This window comes from Notechis scutatus, chromosome 9, assembly GCF_049901735.1.
Source record: "Notechis scutatus isolate UNSWTSFEM ecotype Mainland chromosome 9, rNotScu1.2, whole genome shotgun sequence".
Lineage (NCBI taxonomy): Eukaryota > Metazoa > Chordata > Lepidosauria > Squamata > Elapidae > Notechis > Notechis scutatus.
The window spans coordinates 23,284,851-23,304,156 of NC_142017.1; the positions used below are offsets into that span (position 1 = coordinate 23,284,851).

The following is a 19,306-nucleotide window of genomic DNA, read 5'->3' on the forward strand; positions in this document are numbered from 1 at the left end:
GGATCCGTTTGGTTGCTCTGTGTGTTTGAAAGATGTGCATGGCCACTCATTTTACAGTGGAATTCTTGGCAGCGCTGAAGGGTTTTCCCACAGCTCAGTGGGCAGTTCCCTCTTATCCCTGATCCATCTCTGCTCTACGGTGCTAGTCAAATGAATCCGGAAGGAGATCCCTCCTCCTGGGTGGCCTCAGCCCAGTCACCGACTCATGTTTGCCAAAGAGCTGCAGCAGCTGAAGCAAGAATGGCCCAGAATTGGAGGGGCTGAGACTGAGCACCACTGCAGCCTCCCCCACCTCCCCCCCCGGTTGTAATGAAAGTGACACAGGGTTAGTTCTACACATACACCCCCCCCCACACACACCCATGGATTCTGACTGGCTTCACTCTCTGTAGTAACTCAGACCCAGTGAGCCGAGAGATGCTGAGAGAGCAACTGGACTAGTCTGCAGATTTTTTTTAGCATAAAGTCAATGCTGTGACTTCGATGCCAGTTGAGTGGAACCACATGAAGGCAGCTCCGTCTATTTCTCCCTGGGATTCCTCTTGGGATTTGTAGCATGGTTGCTGCAACTGAGTAAGAACTACAGGTACTCCTCCGTTAATGACCTTTTGAAGTTACGACAGACCCCCTCCCCAAAGTTACTTTCAACCCATCACTGAAACCATGACTGCTGCTTGTGCCAGCTCCCCCCATGTGGCTGCCCTTTGGGTGCTTGGCAAATGGCTCACATCCATGACCAGTTGCAACATCCTGCGATTATATGACTCTGGCAATCTGGCAAAAAATGCTCATTTGGGAGAATGGATCCACTTAATGACCACCATGACTCACTTTATAACAATTGTAAAAAAGAGTCAGGTCATTTGGTGACCTGCTTAACTGCAATGACTTATCGTGGAAATTCCAGGTTTGGTGGTGATCGTTGAGTGAGGGCTACCTGTACGCATAGGTTTTCCCAGGAAAATGTTGGAAATTGCTCCATCCAGGTGTTCAGTGTGGAATCAGATTTGTTGCTCTCAAATGCTGGAGCCCATTTGCTAAGATGGAGCTTTTACTGGGCCAATATTGGGTTTTTCCTAATGCTTTTCCTGGAATGTATCACCGGATGGCCTGCTTAATTCTCAGTGGTTTACCTTGGCATGTGCTAATGACCCAGAACCGGGATGATTGTGCTGTGGTAATCCTGTAGGCCTCTGTTTTTTGCCTCTGAAGTTCTTCATTCTCTCTTCTGTGGTGTCTGTACAACTCTGGACAAATGCTAACCTTGGCTGGTATGTGGTTATGATACTACCAATACCAAGCCTTCTGTTTTCTTTCACAGGTGGCTGGCAGTGGAGGTGCTGATCTCCTCCCACAGGTGTGTACTTGAAGCTACAGGATATGTGGTGCTTTTTGGGTAGTGGGTTCCACCAGCTTTGAGACATTCAATCTTTGGCCTTTGGGGCTGAAGGGATCAAGACTTTGCCTGGACTCTTGGGATAAGAAGGGTCTCCTCTCCACGCTGCCTTCTCTGTACTGGAAGCTTTGCTCACATAGCTGTACAGCAAAAGTATTTTTCTCTCATGTACCTAGAACTTCTTCACGTTCCTGTGACTGAGATAATGTCGCTTGCACAGGCTTCCCATGTGCTTTCAAGTAGACTTAGGGTCTCCTAAGCTATTTTAATAGATAGAATATGTGTTCATTTTCATATTCCATAAAACTTGGGAATCTTGATATAACTATTCAGGTTGGTTACCAAATCTTAAACACACCCAATTTTTGGAATTCATGTACAAGATAGAGTTCTTACTCTCTACGGGTACTGAGGTTAGATAACTTCTGACCTAATACTTGGGAGGTACCACAGCATCCCCCATCTTCCTCAGCTGGCAGCCGTATTGCTGAGAATTCCAGAAGTCGAAATCCACCCATCCGGAGAAATCAGGCTTAGTGGATCCAGCTCCGGTATTTCCATGGCTGCCATCGCCCCAAGCTACAAAGACCCCACTATCATCACAATCCATGTTGTGAGCATCCATTGATTTCCCACCTGCGTATGCAGTGTTTCCCCCCCAAAAGGCTCTTCCTGATGGCGTCCTTCACAGTGCGGGCAACACTTTGATTGGTTTCATTGCGGCTTCCCACTCCTCCCTTGTAGTAAAGCCAGGTTGGGCTGCACTAGTGCTTGTACCAGGTACCTGCACATTTTCCCCACTCACACTCTACCTGTTGGGGAGCATCTCTGCAAATCTAAAACTTTTCCTGCCTCTGGACTTGCCCCCTGCTTTGCTTCAGGGAAGAGAAGCCAAAGGGCAGCCTTGAGTTCAGGTGTCTGTCTGTGGTGTTAACCCTGTTGTTCAGTGCTTTGCCAAAGGACAGAATTGGCTCTCATGGTCCTGCCCCCACATTTGTTCTTTGCTCTCACACATGCTCCTGACACGGGGCTTGGGCTGCTTGGTGATCACCATCTAGTTAATTCCTTTCTGTTGAATACCCGGCTTGCCCTTTGAGTGCTTTTATGCATCAGTAATCAGAATGGTACACAGTGGAATTTACTTTGACATCTTGCAAATCCTTTACAAGCATCTAAGATATCAGATTAAAAATGGTTTAAGTCTTCCAATGAATATGTTGAAAGAGCCTCCAGTAGACCTAGAAAATCCAATAGGCATGGACAATCTGCAGTCAAGTAGATGCTCATCCTGTTGACTTCAGTAAGACAAAATGCTGGATGTGAGCTCTCTTTTAGCTTCACGCCTAGAACTTGAACTAGGTCTGAACTTTGGTATGAACTCTCAGTTCTCACTTTCCCTAACAGCTCAATGGGCAAAGTCTAGCATATCGGGACCATCAGCCTGCAACATGTTAGAACTCTGATTCTTGAAACTGTTAGTTCTTCAAGCTTTGGCATAATGACCAGCAAGTGAGAAGAAGTACACTGAACTTTAATTCTTGACTGAGCAGAGTCCATGGAAGCTGATTCTAGTTAGCAGTTCTTGCTGACAACCTAAAATTAAACGGAGTTGCTTTTTTCCTGTTGAGTTCTAGCATTGGAAGAATTATAGAATGGACCAGGATGAGTAGGTACACAATTATCCTATTAGTCACTATATAGATCACCTAAACATAAAAAATAAGTGAAATGTTAGCAATAACCTTCAAGGTCCTTTCTAACTCTGTTATTCAGTGAGATTTAGAAAGATTAAAGCTGTTTCCTTTTGGGGGTGGGGGGGAAGCGGGGCAGAGAAGATGACTTCAGGCTAGCTAGAAATACCCCCAAATCCAGGAGGCTGGAGCTGGTCCATGCCACTGCACCAGAAAGCCCAGCTGAGCCTCACTGTTCACTCTTTGCCCAGGAGGGTCTTTCAGTGAAATAACTACCGAGGAGCTGGAGGCTGGAATGGGGTGGGTGGGGGAGTGTTGCTGGGCAAAGCGTGTGGCTCAATCGCAGGGATCCTGCTGGTTAGGGCTGGTGGGACTTCGGTGGCTCCCCTTGTCAACTAAAAAATACTTCTTCGGTCTTTTTAGTCCTGACACCCCTGCTGTGGGAGGTCTTGGAATACTCTGGCCTTCTAAATTTGGAATGCATTTTCCAGTTGCACTAAGGAATCTTCTGGGCCAATGTGGGACTCCTTCTTGCAACATGGCTTTTTTAGTTTTTTTTAGAATGAGAAGGGACCACAGCTGGCTGTTTAACGGAAGAGTCCAAAGCCATTTCAAGTAGTTGATGCTAACACTTTCATTTTGTGTAAATAGGATTTTCTACTTTTGCTGAGAATTCCTAACAGTCTTAATAGCTTTTCTGAAGATCATTTTAAGATCATGCCAAACCAATCTTATTTCATTCTTCGACATAGTGATTAAATTAGCAGACCAGTGAATGCTGTGGATGTAGTATACTTAGATTTCAGTAAGGCATTGGACAAAGTAGACCACAACCTACTTCTTGGTAAGTTAGAGTAATGTGGGATAGATAGCATCACCACCAGATGGATTCGTAACTGGCTGATGAACCATACTCAACATGTAGTCCTTTTTTAAAATTATTTTTTATTATGCGATTTCCTTCGTTATATATAAAATTATCATATCCCCACAATGGCAGTGTACTTTCTGGGTACAATCTCTTAAATACAAATAACAAACCTTATACGCATATTAATTATAACCATTATTCAATCTATTCATCATAATCTTCACTTATCCTTATTAAACACTTTCCATTATTTAATTAAACACCCTGTTCAGTTTTAACATATAGTTAATATCACACCTTATAAACATCACATTTATTACCATTGTCCTCCAAATCTAATAATCATATTTCTTTATCCTATTTATTCAACATTCATTATTTAGTTACATGCTTACTTCATTTTTATTTACAATATCCTCCTCAATTTTAATTTTCTAACTTCTATTTTCTAACCATTGATAAAATAGTTCCCAAGTTAAAAAATATTCTGTGTCATCCTTAATCTTCAAAGTTAGTCCATTTCAGCACATCCTAATATTTATTACATTTTCCTCTGTTTTCCCAATTTTGTGCATACACAATTCTCACTGCTGCTATCACATGTAAAATTAAATATGTAATTCTTTTTAATATATTTTTCTGGTAAAATACCTTACAAAAACATTTCTGGTTTTAAGTCTATTTGTTTTGTCATTCCTTCTCGCCACTCTTTTATTTTTGACCAATATTTTTTTGCCATAGGGCAAGTCCACCATATATAATAAGAACCCGGTATCTGTTTGCAGGTTTGGGAGATACATTTTGAAACATCTTTGCCATCCTTGCAAATGCCATCTATAAAACATTTTATATGAATTTTCTTTATAAGCTATTGACATCATCAATTTATAATTCCTTTCCCAAAGTTTTCGCCATTTATCTAATTGTATAGTGTATCCAAAAATTTTAGACCATACTATCATTGTTTCTTTTACTTCTTGTTCTTCAATTTTAAAATTCAATAAATAGCTATATATATATATATTAATTTGTCATCCGTCTCTAAAAATATCTGGTCTAGTTCTAAAGGTTCTTTATAAAATCCATACAATTCTGCATCTTTCTTGTATCTTGATTGTATTTGGATGAATGGCCCCACCAGGCCAAATCAATTCCTTGATTTTCCAGTTCTTGTTTCAAGTTTAGTTCCCCTTGTTCATTTAGAATATCTTTATATCTTGTAAAGCATTGGTCAAAGTAGACCACAACCTACTTCTTGGTAAGTTAGAAAAAAGTGGGATAGATAGCATCACCACCAGATGGATTCGCAACTGGCTGACAAACCGTACTCAGTGGTTTGAGCCTACAGTCTAAGTTAGAGTCTACAACGGAGGGAAGTAAGCTTTGGGGTGTCACAAGATTCCGTCTTAGGCCCAGGACTCCTCAATATCTTCATAAATGACTTAGATGAGGGAATAGAAGGGGAACTTACCAAATTTGCAGATGATATTAAGCTGGCAGGTATAGCTAACCACCCTAGAAGATCCAGATGGATCTTGACAGACTTGAACCCTGGGCCGTGTCTAAAAAAATGAAATTCAATGTAGAAAAAAGTAAAGTCCTACACTTAGGCAAGAAAAACCAAAAGGACACATACAGACTGGGTGAAACCAGGCTCAATAGCAGGAACTGTGAGGGATCTTGGAGTCTTAGTGGACAACCAGCTAAATATGAGCCAGCAGTGTGTGGCGGCAGCCAAAAAAGCGAATACAATCCTAAATTGCATTAACACAGGGATACAATCAAGATCAAATAAGTACTACTAATACCACTCTATAAAGCCTTAATAAGACCGCTCAATCAAGTTTTATAGCTGAATTGAATTTTACTTGTCAGAGCCTTAAAGATGTTCAAAATGGCTCCAGCATAAAAAATGGCTTCAGGGCTGACAGCACCCAGTTTTGGTCACCACACTGTAAAAAAGATGTTGAGACTCTAGAAGGAGTGCAGATGGCCTACAATGCCAACTCTTATTCTGAAGCTTTTCTGTTTGTTCTTGGGAGGAGTAGGAGTAAAAATGCTATCAGGAAGTTATTTGGTTGCCACTGGATCACCTGAGTGACATTAAAGTTGTATGCAGGTAGTCTTCACTTAACAATCACAGTTGAGCCTGGAATGTCCATGTGACCTGATTTTACAACAATTTTTACAACAGTTGTAAAGCAAGTGACCACAGTCATTAAGCAAATTACATGCTTGTTAAGCCAATCTATTCTTGCAATGGGAGTTTTTCCCCAGATCCCAGCAAAAAACTGCATTGTAAAAGATTCCTGCCACCACCAATCTGTGTTTCACTGAAACAATGGTCTTGAGCCTTCCAGGGTCCTTGGCCCCTTACTCCAGGGAGGAGATGATGACTGCCTTCTCTTTGCTGCTGTGAATTGCCACGTCTGGGTTCTGTTCTCTGGCTGCAGGGTCAGAGGCTGATGGGGAATGTGGCCACCATCTCTCCTCTGAGGGGCTTGTGCGATCTGATTGCTGGCCCAAAGATGATGTTGAAGCTTAATATAGAGCCAACAAAGACATTGGTGCTGGTTATGTTCACAGATGCATGTCGTCTTATCAAAAGTACTCTCTCTTTTGTTTTGGTTATGACTTGTCATCCCTGACTTGGACAGATTTTCCGTTCTTGGCCTCCGGGTGGAAAATGGTTTGTCAAAAGGAGGATACCTTTTCCTGATGACTTTCGCTGGCCTCCTTCATTAGGCCTTGGAAGGACTTTCACGGTGTCCACAGTGACCTTACTAACAACCCTTTGGAAAAAGCAAGCACTGCTTCTCTGCTAGGCTTGTCTAATGTGCTGCCCTTGGTTTCTAGTGGCAGCAGCCATGCGCCTGGCATCGCTAGGAATGTTTTCAACCCAAGTGATGGCAGCCTTGACTGCAGCTTTGCAAGACACGATTCACTTTCTGGCTTAAGCTGTGCAATGATCTGGCCTTGGGTGTCGACCTCGCATAGGCCCTGGAGCACCCAATCTGGTGTTACATGGCTTGGCCTGCCCGACATCTAATAAGATGGCTGGCATTATTCATGCCTATGAGGCACAGGAGCTGTGGGTTTTTGGAGTCTCTTGTGCATTCTCACAGTCTTGTCTATGCCGCTAAGCACCTGGGTCTGCAATTGAGTGTTTATCAGCGTATAATCAAAGAATTGAAACAAACCGTAATAGTTTCCAATGGAGAATCAATTGCAGAGAAGCATCCTGCTCTGTGGATTATGAAGATTATGCTGATTATGAACCAGGAAAATTGAGAGTCAAACCGAGGACCCAAGAGATGGAGGGCTTCCCTTTCATTGGCAGCAGTGCTCAAGCAGGAGCCAGAGTGCCCTCTGCAGGCCGGAGGCCGACATTTGGATCCATGGACTCCATGGCCTCCGTGTCTCTTTCCAGCTCTGGGATTCCTAAATAAGCCTGATGGTTTTGCAGATTGATCATGTGACTGTTCTCAGAATTCAGCTCTGGACTTTTGCACCTCCAGGCTCCGGATGGAACTGCTCCTACTCTTTAGGTTCACATCAGAAACCAATGAATCACCTGAGGTTTCTGATATTTTTTACCTGATGTCAAATTTGGTTCCCTGAAGATTAGCCACGGCTTCCTAATGGTGAAACATTTCCCCCTTGGGAGCCTTATGGCAATTCTCAGAGATGCTCATCTTTACATCACAGACCTCCCTCTAATCTTCCCCTCCTCTTCTCCCACCAGATGAATTCGATGCTTACATCATTGTGTCTTTCGTCAATGCCACCCTAGTCCTGTCCATTGGAGAAACCGTGGAGGAAGTGACTGACTCAGGGTTCCTTGGGACCACGCCCACCTTGTCCTGCTCACTGCTGGGAGACGATGCCTTGGTGCAGGTAAGGCCACGGCTTAACAGCTGCCTTGCCCTTTTATTTTATCCATTAAGTGAGATTACTCGCCATGAGGGAGGGCTTGATTTTGAGGCAGAGATGAGTTTTGGGGCCCTTTTTTCTTTCTTTTTGCATCTTGCTTCCTAACCCCCCACCCCAGGGATGGGATCCGACTGGTATAACTACCGGTTCTGTCACTCTGCGTGGCGTGTTCATGCGCGAGTTGCGCAAATAGAATTTACAACCTGCTGAGCTGCCCGGACAGCTGAGCAGCGCTGGGTGCAAGTGCGCAGCGTTTGGAAAAGCCCTATTTTCTGCTTTTTCAATCGCAGCTGTGTTGCGCAAAGCAGCTGTAGTTGAAAAAGCAGGAAATAAAGGTCAGATAAGAGCCTGGGTGGGCGGGCCAGAACAGCACCAGATACAGAACCGGTTCTGTGTCTGCTGCTCTTCAGAACTACTGGTTCTACAGAGGTGGACAGAACTGGTAGAATCCCACCCCCAAAATCATTGTTGTTGGGATGGAATCCATGGGTAACTTTGAGGAAAAGGGAGAAGAAATGCTGCCTAGGAAACACTATTAAGCCCCAATGGCTTAACAGCCAAAGGGAGGATCCACCTGAATGGAGCAAACAATGAAATTTGAAGAATGGAAATTGGTGCTTTCAGTCTTGCCAGATTTTGTTAATTTAGCTCATTGTGTCTTATCTCTGCCTGGGTTACCCAGAAGGGCTGACAGATGAGTTGTTTCTTACTAAGGTCAAAACAGCAATGTGATGTTACGGCTGTCTTGATGGGAACATTACTTTGTAAGTGGATGAGTATTAGGGTTGGATTAACAGCTGCTGGCTTGCAACCAGGGAAGAAAATAGCACAGTGCTGGTGTGATCAGTGTAAGTGAATTTCAGGTGGCTGCCAGAGCACAGAGTTACTCTGCTTATCGGCTGTTTTTATGATTTGAATAATATAGATTTCTTAGGATGTGCAAAACTTACCATCCCAGGGAACTTGACCTTAACTGCTCCCTCTTCCAAAAAAATTCACTTCTAACAAAGGAGCTAACTGTTCCCGGAGTGACCGAATTGACACTTCCTGAAAAATACTAGCCCTTCTTGGGAGGTTTCCATTAGTGTTTCCTTGCTACAGATGATTCTGAAAATGTCTTTTTGTTATATCCTTATTTTTTTTTTTAAAAAAAGTAAATATTCAGGTTTGTGTACATGGGCTTATTTTTTTAAAAACAACTGTAGTACTTCTCAAATTGCTGGTTACTGAGCTGTTCCTCCTTCCTAGATTACTTGGGATGGAAAGTTTAATGATCATGAATTGTAAGAGAATTGCTAACCATAAGGGGCATCTGTTTGTGGTGGGCAAGCAATGACCACTGCCGCCTTTTCAGCACCTCTTCACTGCCTCCCTTCAGGTTTATCCTGATGGCATCAGGCACATAAGAGCAGATAAACGAGTTAACGAATGGAAAACACCTGGGAAAAAAACCATTGTCAAATGCGCTGTGAATCAGAGACAAGTGGTGATCGCGCTGACCGGAGGAGAGCTGGTTTACTTTGAGATGGATCCAGTACGTGAGCATAGAAAGTAGATCTGAGCTGGGTTGTAAAGGAGGATTGATGGGGCTGGAGATTGGTTTGGGGCTCTGAGCAGGGCGGCCTTGATGGAGCAGAGGCTCTCGTGGGAAAGGCCGGTGCTCTGCTCTCAGCCAGTCAGGAGCAGGAAGTGTTGTCAGAGACGATCCTCTTCCAAATGCCATGACCTTCCCAAGACGGCCATTGCCTGGCAGCCTTCACAGCCTTTGCTTGCCAGCTCAGCGGTGGTCAGTTTCTTAAAAAGGATGGCTTGGAAAAATGGGTCATCCTTGACTTACAACTGTAATGGGGCCTGCTAATATGGCTGTGCGTTGTGACAGTCATAAAGCAGGTCACTCACACAACTGATCTGATTTTACAACCTTTTTTGTGATGGTTATTAAGTGAACCCATTGTTTGCTATGGGCCAGTTTTGTCAAAAGTGGCTGCAGGACACTGGAAGTGGATATAATGCCAAGCAGCCACAGGACCAGTTGATCGCTGCCTGCCGTGAGAGTCTCTGTCAGTTTAGCCCCTTTCCGATTCATTGGCCGCCTCTTCTTCTCGTCTCTTTGCTTCCTAGTCTGGGCAACTGAATGAATACACGGAAAGGAAGGAGATGTCGGCCGATGTTGTGTGCATGAGTTTGGCAAACGTTCCACCTGGAGAGCAGCGCTCCCGGTTCCTTGCGGTTGGGCTGGTAGACAACACTGTACGGATCATTTCCCTGGATCCCTCAGTAAGTGGCTGGCTTGAAGGCTTATCTGCATTACTGGTTTATTATGCTAAGGTGCATGCTTCCTTTTCTCTGGGTGAGCATATGCTGAGCGTGGGGCCTGCTGAAGATGAGTGCTTAGAAACAAGGAGCATCTTGGAAACTCTGCAAGAGCTGTTGATACCCCCCCAATTTTTTTTCATTCACTTTAGCCCTATTTTAACTAAATGCCTGGCATGCCATCTTTCTCCCCATCTGAAGCGGGAACCTCTGCTTCTGGGCATTCTGGAAGAAAGATGCATTTCTAGCCCCAACAAATAAGGATTCTGAAACATAAGTAAAAGGACGTTGTTTACCAGTAGAAATCCATGAAAAAATTAAAAGCCTGACTTGGGGCTGGGGCGGAAAAGAGCTGCCTCTCCTCTTGCGCTCCAGATGGCTCTGAAGGTGTGTTAAGGCCACAGGGAATGAGCCGTTGGCTTCTCCCTCCCTGCTCCCTTCGTTCTCCCCAGGACTGTCTGCAGCCTCTGAGTATGCAGGCTCTTCCCGCACAGCCGGAATCCTTGTGCATCGTGGAAATGGGTGGCGCCGAGAAGCAAGATGAGCTGGGAGAACGGAGCTCCATTGGGTTTTTGTACCTGAACATTGGCTTACAGGTGAGGCATCCCCGGGGACTCTTTCCAGCCTCGAAGCAGCCCCTGGCGGGCTTCCGTCAGGCAGGGCAGCTCTAGGAAACAGCCACGTCCTCTGGCAGTCAGTCCAGCAGAGAAACATCGGTTGGTACATTCTTCTTTGTTTCTCCCCTTCATATTGCCAGATTTTATTTTATGCCAAGTACTTTTATGATCAAACAAAACAGGAAAAATGCCAAAAAAAAAAAAAAAAGCCATCTTCATGCCTTGAATGCCTTAGAGGGGAGATTTTTTCCAAAAGACGAGAAGATGGAAACTTCCACTCACATGCAGGCGGCTTCTTGTGAAACTTGCCCATCTCCCTCCAAGACATGAAGTTTGGCTGGGTTGGGTGGACATGGACAAGCCGTCTTCCCTCTGACCCTGTTTGTCCAGCGCGGCCAGTAAATGGGCAGCCTGGGCCTGGGTGGGGGTGGTCCTGCTGCTCTGGTTCTCCCCCCTCCCCAAGATTCCGGGAGGAAGCGAAAGAGAAGAGAGTCCTTGGCTGTTTCCCTGGGGAAGAAGAAGGAGGAGGAGGAGGAGGAGGAGAAGAAGAAGGGCCCCTTCAACTCTCCAAATGACATGGTTGGCCATGAATGCTGCTGCTCTCTGCCCCCCCCCGTCCCCCTTTCTATGGGGCAGGACTTTCTGGGGTGGAAAAGAGTTCCACTCTTACTGCAAAGATTCTGCTGTTGTTGGCTGCATTCCTTTCTTAACTTGGAGAAGTTAGAAGGGCTTGTCTACTTCAGTAACGGTGCTGTGCCTATCCATGCTCAGGTCAGAGAGGAGCTTGCAATGATAAAGGTATTAGAATCAAGGTGGACTTGGACCCTGGAGTTAATTGGCTGCTCCTCTCTCCTTTTGGTTCTCTGTGTTTGCAATCTAGAATGGTGTGCTCCTCCGAACCGTCCTTGATCCTGTCACTGGTGATCTGTCTGACACAAGGACCAGGTACCTTGGGTCCCGCCCTGTGAAGCTGTTCAGAGTCCGGATGCAAGGCCAGGAGGCGGTGAGTAGGACAGGTTGCCATGGAAGGCGAGGCAGTCCCAGGGGGAAAGAGAAAACATTACACAGGGATATTCATTGGGGTTTTTAAAGGGGCATAGTGAGACGTACCGTATATGCCGGCGTATAAGGCGACCCCCCAACATTCCCACTCAAAATAGAGTTTGTTATATACTCGCCCCCTCTTCCGCACGCCTTCCACTTTTGCACTTTTTTTTTTTTTTGAGGCACTTTTGTGCACCGTGGAAAGCGATCCCGTGAAGCCGAAAGGAGCAGCCAGCCTTCTCCCAGCTCCCAAGGAAGCGAGGCTCGCACTGCCCGAGCTCCGCTGAGGTATCCGGCTGGGGCTGTCAGGAGTTGTTACCGCTGGCGCGGCTCCAGTCCGCGTTGCCTCGGGAAGGAAAGGCAAAAGGAAGAGCCGCGGCGCTTTGCAATGGCAGCAGCGGCTCCTGGTTTTGCCTTTCCCTTCCCGAGGCAATGCGGGACTGGAGCTGCGGAGCTGCGCCAGCGGTAACAACTCCTGACAGCCCCAGCCGGATACCTCAGCGGAGCTCGGGCGGTGCGAGCCTCGCTTCCTTGGGAGCTGGGAGAAGGCTGGCTGCTCCTTTCGGCTTCACGGGATTCGCTTCCACGTGCAAAAGTGCCTCAGCCCATGCAGCCGCAGTGCTTCCCAATTACTATTTGCCGGCGTATAAGGCGACCCGGCGTATAAGGCGACCCCCAATTGGAGGCATCTTTTTCAGGGCAAAAAAGTCGTCTTATACGCCGGCAAATACGGTAGTTTATGAAGCTTTATTTTTTTCTCAAATACAGAATAAAAGCAGCAGCTGTGTTTGGCTGGCAGGAATATTGTTGGAGAGGAGGGAAAGGGGAAGACGAGTTTATGTGGAAAAGTTTATATAGAAAAACAAGACGCTTGTCTGAGTCTCTTTGTACAGTAGGGATGATATTCAATGTTCGTGTCGCTTGTTCTTGAAGACGCTGAGATTGTGATCAGGTGCTGGGAATTTTAAGACATTTTGGGCAGGGAGCTGTGGCTGAAATTGGAACCGGAAACTCTAAGCAATACACTCATAAAGCAAAAAATTGTGACCACACGGACTTACAACAGCAGTTCTGGTTGTGAAGTGAATAGTGTGTGATTGCTGAGGGTGATGTCGCATGACTGTGACTTCTTGCCAGCTTGACTCTGCTTGTCAGAAGCCAGCAGGAAGGTCGCAAGTGGCAGTCATATAACTATGGGACATTGTGGCAGCTGCTGCAGTCGAAAGGACCGGCCACAGCCCCTCGTTCTGTTATGCTTTTGTTACAACTGAGCTGGCTAAGTGAGGGGTCGTTCGGTAGTAACTTCAGAAACCTGAAAATGCAGGTCAGAAAATGTGAAGATTCATTGGCAGTTTTTGCTAGGCCCAAGAAATCGGGAGCCAACCCTAGCCCCAAAATGAGCGCCAGTTTATTCCACCTCTGAACTATGGACAAATTGGTGGTAGATGAAAGTCAGTGTAAGTCAAGGAGGGCTGGACTTCCCCCGTTGTGGGTGCAAAGGGCGAGGCTGATGACATTCCTGACCCCTCGGGCTCAGCCTGGTCACTTACATTTTGCCAGCATCCTTCAGGTAGGGCAGAGCTGGTCAGTCAAGTGAGGACCCTTTTTCCCCCTCGTGTGCTGCTGGCCTTTAATGTCCTATGCAGCAGTCAAAATACTCAAGAAGAATGATCTCAGGAAGTCTTTTTCAACCTGGCTTCACTTGGAGCACGTTGAAACTTCGAGTTGTTTGTGAACTGCTTGCAAACCCTGATCCACCCTCAGTTCTTGATGAAACAGGGTCTGTTTTAGGGCTCCCTAGAAACATTTTTGATGCTCGGCCTGTTCCGGCAGGATCTTGGACCTGGCTTCTGCCCAGTGGGACTTCCTACACGAAAGAAGCCCCCGGGAGAAATCGGCCACGCTTTGTCTCTGCTCTTGCTCCACTGCAGGTCCTGGCGATGTCCAGCCGCTCTTGGCTGAGCTACTCTTACCAGTCGCGCTTCCACCTCACCCCCCTCTCCTACGAGACCCTGGAGTTTGCCTCTGGCTTTGCCTCAGAGCAGTGCCCGGAGGGGATTGTGGCCATTTCCACCAACACCCTGAGGTTCGTGTAGACGGGGCAGAGCGGGGGGGGGGGGTCTTTAGGCTGACCAGGTGTCCCTCCCTCCTGGGGAAAGAGGGCATGGGGTGGGCAGCCGTGGGGTGAGCCCTGCGCTTTTCTCATGCTTTTAATGGCGGGAAAGAGTCAGAGCGATGCCTGAGTGGGAAGCAACGCGGGATCCAGCAGCATCACCTGCTGGGTCTGTTTTCCAGGATAGGAAGCGGTTCTTCCCCTCCTCGTGTGAAAACCGTGAGGATGGGGGTGGGGGGGGAGGTTTGCCTGTGCAGCAAAGAAGCGAGCAGAGGCCAATGTGGGCCCCCACCCCCCTTGGGCAGCCCTGGTGAGGCAGCAGGATTTGGGCTTCCGCAGGCAGCAGTGACTTTTTGGCTCCTGCAGGATTTTAGCCCTGGAGAAGCTTGGCGCAGTCTTCAACCAGGTTGCCTTCCCGTTACAATACACGCCCCGCAAGTTTGTGATCCACCCCGAGAGCAGCAACCTGATTATCATCGAGACTGACCACAATGCTTACACGGAGGCGACCAAAGCCCAGCGGAAGCAGCAGATGGCCGAGGTAGCTGGAGGAGCCCAGTGCTTCTCTGCCCCTTCCCCCTCTGTCCAGCTTCTGCTCTGCTCTCTGCCCCGCCTGCCCTGGGGAGGAAGAAGCGCTCAGGGTCAGGGGAGGGGCAGAAGCGGTTGGCAGAAGCCGCCTTGGGTTCCTCTCTGATCCGATCCACTGCCTGCCTGCCTCCCTCTCCCAGAGGCGCTTTCGGTCCCTCTGGGGCCGCCTTCCAGCTCCTCTCCTTGGGAGTCTGACGCGTGCGGACCGCTGAAGGGAGTGGATACAGGAAGGAGACTCCTCCCCCTTTGGGGCTGCTGAGCCCCTTCTAAGGCGGCCGCTCAGATTCCCCCAAACTTAGAAACACCCAGAAGGTGGGACATGGTGGCTCCCTCTTGGGCTTTCCCTTTGGGGGGGCTTCTGACTCTCTGTCAGAAAAGGTGCAGCTGGTCGGAAGGTGTGTGGCCGGCAGCTCAGCCTCCGGGCCACCTGTCCTGCTCTGCTCCACGGCCTGAGGGATCTTTCCCTGGAGGCCCAGGGAAGGCCCAGGTTTTCCACAACCAGAGTTGGGCCTGGACTCCAGAGGCCTTTGGGTTGGGGAAAAGAGCCCCCCCCCAACCTGGGCACCCCCCCCCCCATTCTCTTCTCCTCTCTGTGCATCCCAGGAAATGGTGGAAGCCGCAGGAGAAGACGAGAGGGAACTTGCTGCCGAGATGGCGGCTGCCTTCCTGAACAAGAACCTTCCCGAGTCCATTTTTGGGGCTCCCAAAGCAGGAAACGGTCAGTGGGCCTCGGTGGTCAGGGTGATGAACCCCATCCAGGGAAACACTTTGGACCTTGTGCAGCTGGAGCAGAACGAGGCCGCCTTCAGGTAACCGCAGCTCCCCTTGATTGCCTTGGGGCAGGTGGCTGAGGAAGGTGGAAATGGAGAGGGCTGCCCCCACCCCCACCCCTTCCTGGGCCCCCTCCCCTCCCCAGACCCAGGGCTCTGGCCCACTGGTTGTTGCTGTGCTTGCCCTCAGTGTGGCTGTGTGCCGCTTTGCCAACACGGGCGACGACTGGCATGTCTTGGTGGGCATGGCCAAAGACCTCATTCTGAACCCACGTTCGGTTGCCGGAGGGTTTGTCTACACTTACAAGCTGGTGAATAGTGGTGAGAAGCTGGAGTTCCTGCACAAGGTGAGCCTTGGGGGGGGGTGAGGGTGAGGGGGGGTACTCCTCACATAAGGCAAAAGGCAGAGCTCAGACTCTGGAGCCTCTGGGGGTCTTGGCACCTTTTAAGGCTTGTGGGCTTCGACCCCCAGAATTCTCCCGCCAGCGCTGGAGGTTGGAGGGGAGCCTCAGGGACCTGCTTGCAGGAGCAGTTCAGGAAGGGCAGGATTGGGGCCCGATTGCAGGCCTTGCGGGTGACGAGAAAACCCTCGTCGGGAGATGGTTCCTCTTGAGCAGGCAGCCGGCTCTGGGCATGGGAGCTGCCGGAGGAGGCCTCTTCCCTTCTCCTGTGCAGGGTTGACGCCAAATCTCAAGAGGGGCTCCAGGTGGCGGGTTGGCCCATGAGCCTCGGGCCGGCCTCCCTTGGGCTTCAGCGTCTCAGGGCCTCCCTTCCTTTGCATCCAGACGCCGGTGGAGGAGGTGCCCGCAGCTATTGCCCCCTTCCAAGGGAGGGTGCTGATTGGCGTGGGGAAGCTGCTGCGAGTCTACGATTTGGGCAAGAAGAAGCTGCTCCGGAAGTGTGAGAATAAGGTACGGGGGCTGCCCTGCCAGAAGAGCTGGCACTTCTCCAGCCACTGGGGCCTTTGGGCCACATCCCAGTTCCAGGCTGGCCTCCTGTGGGAGCTTTGGGTTCCCTCAAGGTGAGTCGCAAGGAGTTGCAGAGGGCGGCTTTACCTCCTTTCTCTGTCCCAGTGAAAGTCCCTCTTGGCTGTCGGTTGTCTTTCTTAAGAGTTTAGAACTTGCAACGTCCCACATTCAAAGTGCTGGGAAGGAGATCCCTGCAGTCACACCTGTCTCAGATGTCTTAACTGCCAGTAAATGTGCCACTTAGAGTGGCCGGGGGAGAGAAGCCCGATTGGATTGATTTTCTGCCAGCTTTTGTGGGCAACTTCTGGAAACACCCCCCAGCCACTCCTTGGACACGTGAAGAGCACGGCTTCTGCTTGGGTGGCATGGAGGAGGGGTCTGCCAGGCCACTGCTCTGTGTGTGTGTGTGTGTGTGTACTATCCAGCCTTTGGGTACAGCCGCAGAGCAGCCAGGCCTTGTCCTGCGTGGAGGAGCTGGGAGAGGCGGTTCCTTATCCTGTGGCCTCCTCGGCCTCCTCCTCGGCTCTGCCTTGCTTGCCACTCCTCCTTCCCCAAACAAGGCTGCCATTTCACCCTCCTGAATTGTGGGGTGGGGGCGTTTCAGGACGCTTGTCCGGATCTCATGGAAATCCAGCAGGCTCTTCCATTGGGACTCCTAGCTCTGAACTCAGGCGAGAGCGGTAACAGTTCCTGTGCCCAGATTCTGCCTCTGGATTCACAAGTCCTTTTCTGAACTGCTTTTCCATACAGCACATTGCCAACTCCATCTGTGGGATTCAGACAGTCGGGCACAGGGTGATTGTGTCTGATGTCCAGGAAAGCTTCATCTGGGTTCGATACAAGAGAAATGAAAACCAGCTGATCATTTTTGCAGACGACACTCATCCCCGCTGGGTCACCACTGCCTGCCTCCTGGACTATGACACGGTGGCTGGAGCTGACAAGTTTGGCAACATCTGTGTGGTGAGTCAGCCTGGGAGGAGCTGGTCTGCCTTGGGAAAGTGTCCACGGATAGTTTGGATCTCAGCAGTAAAATCCAGGGGGCACCGGAGCACCTGGCCCGCAAAGTGGAGCCTCGCCCTTTGGAGGGGCGGCTTTGAAACCCACCTATCACTTGGCACTCGTTTCTTTTTCTTTCCTATTGATTTTGGCTGAGGGACAGGCAAGGCCTCCGAGCCAGGCAGAGGGGGGGGGGCAGGCAGTGGAGAGGTCACGGTCAGGCTTACCCTTCGCTGCTCTTGGAAGGGATCCAGAGTCGGGGGACTTGCCCGACTGGCCCGCAGGTCAAAAGCTCCCGTGGCTCTTGGCTCCCCTGATTGAAGGCTCCCAGCCACCTCCTGGGGCGTGGAGGAGGGGCTCCCTTCCCTAACCCTAACCCTTTCCTTCCCCTGCAGGTGAGGCTGCCGCCCAACACGAACGACGAGGTCGATGAGGACCCAACTGGCAACAAGGCTTTGTGGGACAGGGGCCTTCTCAATGGCGCATCCCAAAAAGTAGGTCCTTCCTAGGGCGGCTCTACTAGAACCCTCCCTTTCCCCCATTATTTGTAATCTGCTCTCATCTGCGATGAAAAAACAAATTACTACGTTAAAAACCTGAGAAAACTAATGATTGAAAAATCCATTCTCGTTGAATTCATGGTTTTTATGCACCAGAGCAAAAGCAACTTCCAGTTAGGTCTGGTTTTTTTTTTAATTCACTAAATTTATTTAGTTGTTAAACTTACCTGCCATCCATTTCACTGTCCAAGTAACTAGGTGGCTTACCACACAATAAAAAAACATAATGGAAAAGCATGAAAACAGTGTCTTTTGGCAAAGCATAATTCTTAACCGTTCTGAGCAAAACTCTCTTTCCCAGAGACTTTGTTCCCATGACAGAGTTGAAACAAGTAAGGTGGAATTTTGTGATTTGGGCCTTCCAGGGCTCTGGTTTTATACCCTTTTGCTGTCTGTGGAGTGTGCGGGTCCCTTCTCCGCACAGCCGCTTGAATGAGCTGGTTTCCTCCTGCCTCGTCTTTCCACAGTCTGCCTTTTGCAGCTTCAGGAAATGCAGTAGTGCAGACAAACCTCTGCTCTTAGTCGCTAGACTGAGGCGGCCCTGGCTTTTCCATGCTCGATTCATGCTCCTCCTTGCCGTGCAGTCCAATAATTTATTTCTGGGCTGCCTTCACCCCTTTGATCAATCTGCGATCCTAGGAAGATAAATTCTCACACACCTTTGCTGTCTTCATAACTCTTTTTGACATCCAGGAAGAGGTCAAATTGTCTTTTTCTTTATTTTTTTTGATCAGATGTTTTGTGTTTGATTTGGTTGTTTCTTAGCAGGAGAGTTGTGTCATCAGCATATGAAAGTTTCTGGTTGTTCCTTCTGGATTCTGGAGTCATTACTCCAGGTTTTGATTCTCCAGGTTCTGTCTTCCCCATAAATACATCCAAGATACAGGTCAAATAAGGAAGGTGAAAGGGATGCAATCCCTGTTCTGAACCTGTAGGTGGCTCCACCAGATTTAATGGTCTGCCAACCCAGCTTTCTCTTGCTTTGGGCTCCCTTTCCTCGGCCTCTTTGGGGCTGGCATAGAGCCCTTTGGGGTATCCTTGCCATGCTACCTTGTCAACATCCGTCTACGTCAGGATAGTTCTAGGATGTTTCTGTCTTTATTCTGTATGCAGATTTGATAACTTTGTAATTCCTTCTCCATGTCATTCATAAATGTGTTCAGTGGCACAGCATTAATGCCACACCCAAATCATTCTTCAACTTACTTGCTGGATAAATGTGTTCAGCCAACTCTATGCATAATTTTTCTGATGTGTGTTTCTGTGTGAACTGTCAGTTGTATAAAAAACAGAGATGGCTTAATATGCCTTACCCAGAATGCCAGAGTCATTGTTCTTTCTAAACAATCACAAAGTTACAGCTTAATAATCTGCTCCAAAATTTTGCTGGCTATCAGCACCAAGTTGAAGAGTCTGTAGTGAGTCTAGGTGATCACTTCTCCC

The 19,306-nt window shown here is 48.4% G+C and overlaps 1 protein-coding gene across 1 annotated transcript in view; it reads left to right on the forward strand.

Moving 5' to 3' along the window:
* SF3B3 (splicing factor 3b subunit 3) overlaps positions 1 to 19,306 on the forward strand; it is a 39,290-nt gene that overhangs the window by 16,906 nt on the left and 3,078 nt on the right. Inside the window, exons 12-23 of the mRNA XM_087971885.1 lie at positions 7,704 to 7,855; positions 9,270 to 9,425; positions 10,013 to 10,168; positions 10,657 to 10,800; positions 11,702 to 11,824; positions 13,797 to 13,951; positions 14,345 to 14,519; positions 15,170 to 15,375; positions 15,527 to 15,683; positions 16,122 to 16,247; positions 17,055 to 17,267; positions 17,699 to 17,797. Of these exons, the coding sequence (XP_087828011.1) occupies positions 7,704 to 7,855; positions 9,270 to 9,425; positions 10,013 to 10,168; positions 10,657 to 10,800; positions 11,702 to 11,824; positions 13,797 to 13,951; positions 14,345 to 14,519; positions 15,170 to 15,375; positions 15,527 to 15,683; positions 16,122 to 16,247; positions 17,055 to 17,267; positions 17,699 to 17,797 (1,862 nt within the window). The remainder of the gene's footprint in view (positions 1 to 7,703; positions 7,856 to 9,269; positions 9,426 to 10,012; positions 10,169 to 10,656; positions 10,801 to 11,701; positions 11,825 to 13,796; positions 13,952 to 14,344; positions 14,520 to 15,169; positions 15,376 to 15,526; positions 15,684 to 16,121; positions 16,248 to 17,054; positions 17,268 to 17,698; positions 17,798 to 19,306) is intronic.